The 12,503-nt window shown below is 38.0% G+C and overlaps 1 protein-coding gene across 5 annotated transcripts in view; it reads left to right on the top strand.

The window, feature by feature from the left end:
- The window catches only part of YEATS2 (YEATS domain containing 2), a 106,964-nt gene that overhangs the window by 10,483 nt on the left and 83,978 nt on the right, over window positions 1-12,503 (top strand). For all 5 annotated transcript variants that reach the window (XR_001917993.1, XM_018047375.1, XM_018047382.1 and 2 more), the window contains exon 2: window positions 11,870-11,987. Coding sequence is in view for 4 of the 5 variants with exons in the window: in XM_018047375.1 (XP_017902864.1) it covers window positions 11,888-11,987 (100 nt within the window). In the remaining variant the exon portion in view is untranslated. The remainder of the gene's footprint in view (window positions 1-11,869; window positions 11,988-12,503) is intronic.

Below are 12,503 nucleotides of genomic sequence, written 5' to 3'. Positions count from 1 at the left end.
GTCTTTTCAACACACAGAGAAGTAACAAGAAAATCATAAAGAGGCATAAAGACACCCATAATCCATCTCCCAGTTTAGTCTTTTTGGTATTTTCCTCTCCCTAAATAATGCATGTACATGGTTAGAAAATTCAGACATTGTAGTCAGGAGTGAAATGAAAAGCAAAATGACTACCCAGAGGCACCTATTGTTATTCATTTTTTATCCTTTCTTCTAGAAAAATCTACACAGCATCTACCAGCATTTGTGGGGGGTAGGGGGGATTGCTTTGCTCTTTATTCCAGTTTACATAGAAATGAAGTATACAAACCATTTGCACCTTGGTTTTTTCACTTTACAATGTATTTTAGAAGCATTTGCGTATCAGCACATTTATTTTAATGGCTACATTGCAAAAGAGTTTTGCTATAAGAAAACACAAATTTGGACTTTCCTGGAGGTGCAGTGGATAAGAATGCGCCAGTGCCAGGGACACGGGTTCAGTCCCTGGTCTGGGATGATTCCACATGCCACAGAGCAGCTGAGCCCTGGAGCTGCAGTCACTGGAACCTGTGCACTCCAGTGCCTGCGCTCTGCGACAAGGAGAGCCACCACAGTGAGAAGAAGCCCACGCACCACGCTGAAGAGTAGGCCCCGCTTGCTGTGACTGGAGAAAGCCCACACAAAGCAGCAGCGAAGACCCAGTGCATCCAAAAATAAATATTTTGTTAAAAAATAAAGAAGAAAACATTAGTTTGTTTTAATGCATTTGATAATGTTAGGGAACTGTTTGAGTATAATGTGGATTTCACATTTTACGTTTTTGTGTCATCTGCAAGAAATGCTAGGTAAATGCAAAAAAGTGCACCCTGCTGAACTGAACCACAGCAGAAATATGCAGACCCCTTCTAGGTACACACCATTAGGTATCCTCCAGCAACCTCAGTTTACTTCTGTGTTAGGAGCTACACCTGTTCTCATCTGGTGTTAGTAAAGTTTTCTGTTGATTTCAGATTAGCCTACTACCACTTCATGGTAACTTACAAGCTGTAACCTTTCAATGCTCACTTCCACAAGTAAAACTTAATTTCACAAGGTAAAGTGCTGTATTTATTGTCAGTTCAGTCAGTCAGTTCAGTCGCTCAGACGTGTCCTACTCTTTGCGACCCCATGAATCCGCAGCACGCCAGGCCTCCCTGTCCATCACCAACTCCCAGAGTTCACTCAGACTCACGTCCATCGAGTCAGTGATGCCATCCAGCCATCTCATCCTCTGTCGTCCCCTTCTCCTCCTGCCCCCAATCCCTCCCAGCATCAGGGTCTTTTCCAATGAGTCAGGTCTTTGCATGAGGTGGCCAAAGTATTGGAGTTTCAGCTTTAGCATCATTCCTTCCAAAGAGATCGCAGGGCTAATCTCCTTCAGAATAGACTGGTTGGAACTCCTTGCAGTCCAAGGGACTCTTAAGAGTCTTCTCCAACACCACAGTTCAAAAGCATCATTTCTTCGGTGCTCAGCTTTCTTTATAGTTCAACCCTCACATCCATACATGACCACTGAAAAAACCATAGCTTTGACTAGACGGACCTTTGTTGACAAAGTAATGTCTCTGCTTTTGAATATGCTATCTAGGTTGGTCATAACTTTTCTTCCAAGGAGTAAGCGTCTTTTAATTTCATGGCTGCAGTCACCATCTGCAGTGATTTTGGAGCCCAAAAAAATAAAGTCTGCCACTGTTTCCCCATCTATTTCCCATGAAGTGATGGGACCAGATGCCATGATGTTCGTTTTCTGAATGTTGAGCTTTAAGCCAACTTTTTCACTCTCCTCTTTCACTTTCATCAAGAGGCTTTTTAGTTCCTTTTCACTTTCTGCCATAAGGATGGTATCATCTGCATATCTGAGGTTATCGATATTTCTCCCGGCAGTCTTGATTCCAGCTTGTGCTTCTTCTAGCCCAGCGTTTCTCATGATGTACTCTGCATAGAAGTTAAATAAGCAGGGTGACAATATACAGCCTTGACGTACTACTTTTCCTATTTGGAACCAGTCTGTTGTTCCATGTCCAGTTCTAACTGTTGCTTCCTGACCTGCATACAGATTTCTCAAGAGGCAGGTCAGGTGGTCTGGTATTCCCATCTCAGAATTTTCCACAGCTTATTGTGATCCACACAGTCAAAGGCTTTGGCATAGTCAGTAGATGTTTTTCTGGAACTCTTGCTTTTTCCATGATCCAGCGGATGTTGGCAATTTGATCTCTGGTTCCTCTGCCTTTTTTAAAACCAGCTTGAACATCTGGAAGTTCACGGTTCACGTATTGCTGAAGCCTGGCTTGGAGAATTTTGAGCATTACTTTACTAGCGTATGAGATGAGTGCAATTGTGCAATAGTTTGCGCACTGTTTTGCATTGCCTTTCTTTGGGATTGAAAAGAAAACTGACCTTTTCCAGTCCTGTGGCCATTGCTGAGTTTTCCAAATTTGCTGGCATATTGAATGCAGCATTTTCACAGCATCATCTTTCAGGATTTGGAATAGCTCAACTGGAATTCCATCACCTCCACTAGCTTTGTTTGTAGTGATGCTTCCTAAGGCCCACTTGACTTCACATTCCAGGATGTCTGGCTCTAGATGGGTGATCACACCATCATGATTATCTGGGTCGTGAAGATCTTTTTTGTACAGTTCTTCAGTGTATTCTTGCTAGCTCTTCTTAATATTTATTGTAGCAGATATGTATTTCTTAACCCATTTAATGTGTAAAACTCTGCTGCCATTTTTATTAGATTCCCTTTTTGATTATCTTTTTTAAATTAAATGTCACTACTAAAATTTTTGAGTGTTGTGCCCAAACCCATTTTCCCCATAAGCCTTATGGTTTTCATTATGCAATTTTATTGTGTGATGATTTTTAGGAATGCATATGTCACATTACAGTGCAACTGATTTATCCCATCAGTTCAGTTCAATTCCGTTGCTCAGTCGTGTCCGACTCTTTGTGACCCTATGAACTGCAGCACACCAGGCCTCCCTGTCCATCACCCACTCCTGGAGTTCACTCAAACTCACGTCCATCGAGTCAGTGATGCCATCCAGCCATCTCATCCTCTGTCGTCCCCTTCTCCTCCTGCCCCCAATCCCTCCCAGCATCAGGGTCTTTTCCAATGAGTCAACTCTTTGCATGAGGTGGCCAAAATATTGGAGTTTCAGCTTTAGCATCAGTCCTTCCAATGAACACCCAGGACTGATCTCCTTCAGAATGGACTGGTTGGATCTCCTTGCAGTCCAAGGGACTCTCAAGAGTCTTCTCCAACACCACAGTTCAAAAGCATCAATTCTTCGGTGCTCAGCTTTCTTTCTAGTCCAACCCTTACATCAATACATGACCACTGGAAAAACCATAGCCTTGACTAGACAGACCTTTGTTGCCAAAGTAATGTCTCTGCTTTTTATTCCATAATATGTACATAATTTATTTTTAAACTTATTTTTGAAAATTGTGAAATACATCATATATATATGCTAAAGAGCACATATAATAAGAAGGTATGTTTTATTTTATTTTATTTTTTATTTATTATTATTATTATTATTTAATTTTTATTTTTACTTTATTTTACTTTACAATACTGTATTGGTTTTGCCATACATTGACATGAATCCACCACGGGAAGGTATGTTTTAAAGAAGACAATAAGGTATCAAAATACATACTTAGCTACAACCCAGCTTAAGAAATAGGAGATCACTAATCCTTTGAACCTCTTTGTGTCCCTCTCATTGGTCACTTTATACTTTTTTGAATATCTGAACTATTCGATGAAAAAATTAAATTTTAAAGTGTTAACAGTCCGTGCCCCTGGTCTTGTTAATGTTGAGTCCCCAGCTGACTGTCCTGCTTTCCTGAATGGGCACACATCATAGCACATACATGCATATTTGGGGGAGGATAATCTGTAAATTGGTTTCTGTTTAAGGTTAATAAATCATAAGTTTGTCATTGTTATTTTTTTGTAATAGCTTTCTTGAGATCTAATTCACATACCATAAAATTCACTCTTTTAAAGTGTAAGTGTATTTTTTTTAGTATACCTACAAAATGGTGCAACTATTGCTATATCTAATTCCATAAAATGAATAGGTAGATTTTTGTAAATAGGTAGATTTTCTAGATTTAGGCAGTGTTTATCCAAAGAAAAACCAATTTTTTAAAAACGTCTTAGGTTTTAAGGTACTAGTTTTCTTTCTAGCATCTCAGCACCCGGTAGAAAGGCATGAGACTTATCCCCATAGGATTTATTGTCAGTTTGAAAGCTCTAGTGAAAAATCCCTGTTTAGTGAAGTGTGCAAGATTTGGCTTAATTTACATATTCTCAGTGACTGTGTCCAGGAGTTTGACACAGTCTTGATCTGGTCCAGTTCCTTCCTTTCCTTTCCAGCGGGGACTAAAGACAAATCTACAACCCCCCCCCCCCCGGTTTTTTTTTTTTTTTTTTTTGGCTTCTCTTGGAAAGAAAACTTTTATGGCTTCATTACTAAAATAACAAAATTGTCATATGAGTTAGAATCACCACTTTGGATAATTCCAATGATTTTTGTCCAAAAGTGGCTTTAAGGAAGTTACAGGGATGTTATATGGCCTACCTTCTGCCCACTTAAGAAGAATTTGCTGTAGGTATCTCAAAACTCCTAAACATCCCAGATGGCTCAGTCTGGAGTATGTTAAAGGGATGGGGTAAAGGAACAGTAAAACCTACCTCAGGCCAGCTCTCCAGTTGTTGCAGTAATACAATGGATAGAAGCAGGGCACCTATAATTTAGACTAGCTCCTTGATCTTAGATTCTTTTTCTTGTTACTTTGTAAGATTGGAGGCAGAGTTCTGTCATGAATGCATCCTGGGACAGACCTTATATAGCAACTTCTGTGTCTTAAGCAGTTTTGTTTATAGTAGGAAAGTAGGTATCTTGGGCCTGAAATATGTAGTGCTTAAATAACAAAATTTTTTTTTTAGCTCAGCTGTTTACATGTCACATTGGGATGGCCACATCAACTGAGTGGCTAACGTCACTTTGGTGCTAATAACCAGCCTCTGTCAGCTTCCCACCATTCAGGTCCAGTGTTAACATTGTGGCTGTTATAGGTCTAAAAAAAAGACCAATTTTTTTCCCATACCAGATGAGTTAAAGATGGAAAAGACATTAAATTTGTGGGTGGCAGACATGAATAGAAAACAGGGTTCAGTACTACCCTGTTTTAGGCATTCACTGGCGGTCTTGAAACGTATCCCCCACAGATAAGGGGAGACTGCTGTGTACTTGGTTTTGTGTATAAAACCTAGTGTAGAATAACTAGAATTGAGTTTTTGTCAGTACCACCTTAAGTGAATATCAGAACAAAATCTTCTCTTAAGCTGGCTATTTTTAGTTTGCAAAATGTAATTTATGACATGGATGATATATATTTGGATTACCGAAAGTCAATTGATTTAAATATTCCTAAAGGTCCAGTGTTAGACATATGTAGTGGAAATCACCTTGCTTCAGGATCTCCCCAATACTTTATTGCTGGAAATAAAACTTTCTAGTCATGATGAACTATTCTTTTAATATCCTGCTGGATTTCATTTTGTATCTGTGCATATTTACAAATGAAATTGGACTGTCCTTTCCCTCCAAGGATGCCTTTTGACTATAGGTCTAGATATATTCTTTTCATTGATAATTTAAAAATAGTTCGTTATTCTTATTTCGTTCTTTCATATCATAGTGAGTTTCTGTTATTGTCATGTTTAATTTTATTGAAATCAGAGAATATGCTTATAACATTTCCTAATTTTGCAGTTTCTTCATATAACTTATATTTAATTTAATGAATTTTTGTAGCTATTTCAAGCAATATTCCTTCAGGTTCAGAGTTGGAAAGTCTGACTTGTAAATTGCATTATGTATGTCATCTGTATTTTTATCTTTTTTTTTTAAATCTAAATTTAGAGAGAGGCATGTTCAGATTCTCTTATGATTGTGATTTTCTTAAATTCTTGTGTTTCTGGTTTGTTTTGTATGTCTTGACATGATGTTTGATGTATCTTTGTGATTGTGTCTTTTAATAGTAACATACTCTTCTGTATTAAATGTTTTTTGCCTTAATTTATTCTCTCTGTTATTAATCTTGCCATGGCTACTATCTTTTTGTTTGCATGTGTGTGTATATAATAATTCTGTGTCTGGCTTCTTTTACTTACCATAAGTATTTTGAGATTTATTCCTGTTGTCGGTTGGATCAGGAGTTCATTAGTTATACTACAGTTGTCTACCCATTCTCCTGTTTTGTTTTTTTGTAGATATTTTTGAAATGTTTGTTTGGTTAATAGGGGAGAATGGATTCTTTCATTCAAATGCTTAATAAAGGAGCACTGGTTGTCTTATTTACCAAGGAGAAGGTACTTTAAAACGAAAAATATAAAAAGGACAGGGCTGAAGAATTACAAAATCATTATTAACATGTTAGGAACATTGTATGGAAGCAGATGGAAAATGATTGTATTGCTACTCTCGTCCCCCCTCTTAAATCAGATAGGAAAAATCATCTTTAGTGAAAGCACAGAACTCAGTGATTCTGATGAGATTCAAATGCCATGAGATCATGGAACTGTATATTGATAAGGTACCTCACTTAGCAAAGTTTCGAAGAACCTTACCAGATTTAATTTAAAGAGTAGTCCATATCTTATACTGTTTGGTATTTGTAAGACAGGTTTGTTTCCAGGACTAGATTCTTTATAGAGATTCTACATCTTGTCTAGCTTGAGAACTTTTAGTAAGCCTTTGAGAACCTTTTACTAAGAATTTCTAGTGACTCTATATTACATCATTTTTTGTATTTAAATTACACAGTTTTCTTTAAAAATTTATTTTTATTTTGGCATTTATTTCAAAGTATAGAGCATTAAAAGATTTTGTCTTATTTTTGGTCTTTAACCTTTTTCAAAAACTCAGACTTGTTTTTCTTATTTGAATGGGTGTGATAACAGGGTAGTTTTGCTTTCTTACATTGTACATGGAAATGTGGGGAAATGTGTATTTTTTAAGTTTAAGTTGATAGTGTTTACTTTTTATAAAGAGGCTATTTCAGAGAGACAAAAAATTTAAATTAGAGGATTCAGCATTACATACTTTTCTGAATTTGGATTTGGTCTCTTGGAATGGAGAAAATCCTTTCTCAAAAATTATAAACAGTAACTGAATAAAAAAGAACAGTTTACATGTCAGTATTCTTTTCAATTTCATTTGATTCAAAACCTTAAGAGGATTAATAGGACATTCTGTTTCAGACTTGAGCCTGACACTAACAGCTGTTCATATTTCCTTTTCATAAATCTCAGGGTTAAACAAGATGAATCCAAAACTTACTGTTACATGGATCATTTGTTACACATTCCACTCACTACATCATGGTGAGAGCCTGCCTTAGCACATGTGCCTACCCTGAGCTAGCATATACTTGAATGTGCCATATGTGTCCTTTAATATTGTTCTTTAGAACAGAAGCAGATCTGAATTATTAAAAATGCTCATTAAGACATAAATCTTCCTGAATATGTTCGTCAGGAACTCAAATCTACACCCAGGGATAACAGGAAAGCTTCATTATAGTGGCTGCATGATAAATGAATTACCTTGGCAGCATATGTTCACTCATTGGTTTCTTCCTTACTCAGCCCACCTCTGCTCCACCACCATATTCTTCTCTTTTCTTCCTTCTATTCTCCCAGTTTTGAAGCAGAAGTCAAGAGAGCATTTTGCTTTGTCCCTTAAGTGACAGTAAAACAAAAGACTGTGTTCTTCAAGAATCCCCAGCCTTTTGTGGGAGGAGCCACCATTGCTCAAGAGGGTACCTGGGGAGATGAGGTGTGGGAGGAGAATACGAAGATTATGAAATCCACAGGATGAATGAGTGAAGGTGGTGCTGGACTCACTCATCTTTATAGATAATCCAGTAAAACTTGACAAACTGTAGAAGATAATTGGTCACTGAGGAAATGGTATGGCTCAAAACAGACGGGAAATGGACTGTATCTCCCTCTGATTCCAGGTTTATCTTGAGTAGGAGGTTTTTTTCATTGTTGTTTTTCTGTATGCAAGGAAAAGGAATGGGGTTTATTGATTTTTAAGAAAGTATTCTTTTTGTGACTGCCCAAGATTTTTTCAGGGTTTCTGTAATTATTTGCAGGCCAAATGAAGAAGGCTAGAAGAATAATACCTTACTCTCACTTTTTATAAGCTTTAAAAATAGAAAATAATAGTTGGATTCAGGACCTCTTCAAAAATACTCACCTGTATTCTAAATTAGAGCTGGTAGGTGATGATTGTGAACGAATATTAAAGGGCTTGATTTAGAATGTTTATAAATGTTGGGGGATTTTTATAAATGCTGTAGGACATTTTAAGGCTTCAGTTCAGTTCAGTTGCTCAGTCATGTCCGACTCTTTGCGACCCCATGAACCACAGCACACCAAGCCTCCCTGTCCATCACCAGCCCCTGGAGTTTACCCAAATTCATGTCCATTGAGTCGGTGATGCCATGCAACCATCTCATCCTCTGTCGTCCCCTTCTCCTCCTGCCCTCAATCTTTCCCAGCATCAGGGTCTTTTTAGGCTTAGGGCTGTTTTAAAGATAACAATGATAGGAAAAATGTTTTCCTAGATCCATGATTTACCTATATTTGTAAAATTAGATAATGAGTCTCCCAGCTTCTCCCACTTGTACCTCTGAGATGAGTGAAAGAACTGGACTGAGAGCTGAGAGGCTTTTAAATTGTTCCTTTTGAACTCTGAGTGGATAAAATAAATATTTTCAAGTTAATGTTTTATTTTCATTAATTTTATTTTAAAACTTTGTATTGCTTTAGTAAATTCATATTGTATATTTTTGTCTTTGGTTAGATAAATAATCTCCATCAGTAGTAAAGGAGAGGTTTGGAAATCAGGGAGCTCTTCTTGGCTTTTCTGTGTCATAGATTAATCCTCTAAGGGGCATCTCCTCTAACCTCCCTGGACCTTTTTTCTTAGCTGTATGTCAGTAGACTCACTGCCCAGTAAGGGAAACACCAGCCATATGCAGTGCTTATTCAGCCTTTGTAATTTGACTACTTCAAATTGAGGTGTGCTCTAAGTGTAAAAGTCTTAGTGCAAAGATAAGAACATAAGATATCTTACTGATAATTTGTTTATATTGATTATATTATTAGAATGATAATATTTTAGGTACATTAGTTAAATGAAATATATTATTAAAATTAATTTCTTTTTCCTTTTTAAAATGTGGCACTAGAAAAATTTTAATTCTGTTTGTGGCTCACATTATGTGTCTTTTGGACAGTGGTGATCTGGACAGCATTTCCTAAACTGGCTCATGAAATATTATAAATGAAACACACTGAAAGGAGGCGTGTCAGAGGGAACTTCCTGAAGTGATAAAATGTTCTGCATCTCGGTTGTCCAGTTTAGTAGCTACTAACCACTTACGGCTATTGAGCACTTGAATGTGGCCATCAAAGTTTTGCATTTGTTATGTCAGCAAATCTGGAAGACCCAGGAGTGGCCACAGGACTGGAAAAGGTCCTCATCCCAGTTCCCAAGAAGGGTAGTATCAAAGAATGTGCTAACCGTTGGACAGTCTCATTTATCTCCCATGCTAATAAAATCATGCTTAAAGTCTTGCATGCTAGGCTTCAGCATTATGTGAACCCAAAACTTTCAGATGTCCAAGCTGGGTTTAGAAAAGGAAGAGGAACTAGAGATCAAATCGCCAACATTCGTTGTATTGTAGAGAAAGCAAGGGAATTTCAGAAAAACATCTATCTCTGTTTCATCGACTATGCAGAAGCCTTTGACTGTGTGGATCATGACAAACTGTGGAAAGCTCTTAGAGAGATGGGAATACCTGACCATCTAACCTGTCTCCTGAGAAACCTATATGTGAATCAAGAAGCAACAGATGGAACCCTGTATGGAACAAGATCAAGAAAGGAGTACAACAGGGCTGTCTGCTGTCACCCTGTTTGTTTAACCTATACACTGAGCACATCATGAGAAATGCTGGGTTGGATGAGTTACAAGCTGGAATCAAGATAGGCAGGAGAAACATAAACTCAGCTGTGCAGATGATACCCCTCTCATGGCAGAAAGCAAAGAGGAACTAAAGAGCCTCTTGACGAGGGTAAAGGGGGAGAGTGAAAGTGCTGGCTTAAGACTAAATATTGAAAAAACTAAGATCATGGCATCTGGCCCCATTACTGCAATGCAAATAGAAGGGGAAAATGTGGAAATAGTGACAAATTTCCTCTTCTTGGGCTCCAGAATCACTGGACAGGGACTGCGGCCATGAAATCAGAAGACGATTGCTTCTTGGCAGAAAAATGATGACAAACCTAGGCAGTGTGTTGAAAAGCAGAGACATTACTCTTCCGACAAAGGTCTGTATAGCCAAGGCTATGGTCTTCCCAGTGGTCATGTACCGTTGTGAGAGCTGGACTGTAAAGAAGCCAGAATGCCAGAGAATTGATGCCTTCGAGCTGTGGTGCTGGAGAAGACTCCTGAAAGTCTCTTGGACAGCAAGGGGATCAAATCAGTCAATCTTAAGGGAGATCAACCCTGAATATTCACTGGAAGGACTGATATTGAAGCTCCTGTATTTTGGTCATCTGATGCAAACAACTGACTCATTGGAAAAGTCCCTGATGCTGGGAAAGATTGAGGGCAAAAGAAGAGGGCATCAAGAGGATGAGATGGCTGGACAACATCGCTGATGGAGTAAACATGAACTTGGGCAAACTTTGGGAGATGGTGAGGGACAGAGAGGCCTGATGTGCTGCAGTCCATCGGGTTTCAAAGAGTCGGATATGACTGGGTGGCTGAACAACAACAGTGTTCTGAGATGTACGAAAAGGAACTGAATTTTAAATTTTATTTAATTTGGATTAAGCTGAAACTCCAGTACTTTGGGCACCTCATGCGAAGAGTTGACTCATTGGAAAAGACTCTGATGCTGGGAGGGATTGGGGGCAGGAGGAGAAGGGGGCAACAGAGGATGAGATGGCTGGATGGCATCACTGACTCGATGGATGCGAGTTTGAGTGAACTCCGGGAGTTAGTGATGGACAGGGAGGCCTGGCGTGCTGCGATTCATGGGGTCGCAGAGAGTCAGTCGGACACGACTGAGCAACTGAACTGAACTGAACTTTAAGGAGCTGCATATGACTAGTGGCTCATGTATTGGGACAGTGCAGATTTAAAGACTTACGGGATCGTTTTATTCAAAGACTTGTATACCTAGGACTTGTTTACTGTATTGCAAGCTTGTTAGTTTAATATGTCTATACAGTTTGTTATGAATAATAATAATTGGTAACAGTAGTATTTATTAAGTACCTATTATATAGCCTGTACTGTGTAAGTACCAGAGAAAGGATTTGTACAATAAATTATTTACTGAGACACATTGCACATATTCTGTAATACACTTGATGTACTGTGGATTTCAGGATACTGTGTGGGCTTACCATGTTTTCATGAAAATCTGGTTTCTTTCCTTTTCCTTATGAAGGCCATTCTGTGAAAGCTAGGCTTCTTTTGGAAAGTCTAAATGATGTGTTGCCTTGTTAAAGTATTTTCTCTTGATAGGGAAATCCATGTTTTATAACAGATGATGATGATTTTTTTTTTCAGTGAACTTTTGAAGTTAGTTATGCCTTTGATTTTAAAAAGGATGTGTGTGTATTTACATAGACTTATAAGCTTCTGTATTATATAATATTTATTCCCTTTGTATGTGTGTACACGTATAGGTGTTGAGACCAAGCAGTGTTATTAATTAATGTATTATTGCTTCACAGTGAAGAACGAATGTCATCATGTCTGGCATCAAGCGAACAATCAAAGAAACTGACCCTGATTATGAGGATGTATCTGTGGCCCTTCCGAATAAGCGGCATAAAGCAATTGAGAATTCAGGTAGAAATTCACCTGCCTTAGGAAATTATTTCTTTGTTGACATATGCCTTCCTGTTAGATTTGTAGGAAATTAAATGCATTTCCACTATTGTGTATATTTTGAAGAAGTTTATGAGAGGGATTAGCTAAGTGCTGTGTTTCATAGTAATATACCATGTGTACCATAAAAGGACAGAACATAAAGCAGGTATACTGTGAAAGCATTAATAATGAAACAGGCTTTAAGTTTTAGCTGTCATTGTATGTTAGATGTGATCATAGTCTTAGCAATGTGTGTACTAAAATGTGAAATGATTATAGGTGGTACATGAATTGTGGGTTTTATTTTAATAATATTAATGTCAATAGAAAAGATAATGATCTCTTCAGATTTGTAGTCTCAGGGCTACTGCTTAGGATAAAGCTAACTTTTTTTAAATTTTTAATTTTATTGGAGTGTGTGTGCGCACACACATAGTCAGTCAGTCATGTTTGACTCTTTGCGACCCTATAGACTGTAGCCTGCCAGGCTCCTCT

The sequence above is a fragment of the Capra hircus genome, chromosome 1, assembly GCF_001704415.2.
Source record: "Capra hircus breed San Clemente chromosome 1, ASM170441v1, whole genome shotgun sequence".
Classification (NCBI taxonomy): Eukaryota; Metazoa; Chordata; class Mammalia; order Artiodactyla; family Bovidae; genus Capra; species Capra hircus.
Note: the sequence above shows the minus strand (reverse complement) of the source record. Positions and strands in the feature narration are given on the sequence as shown.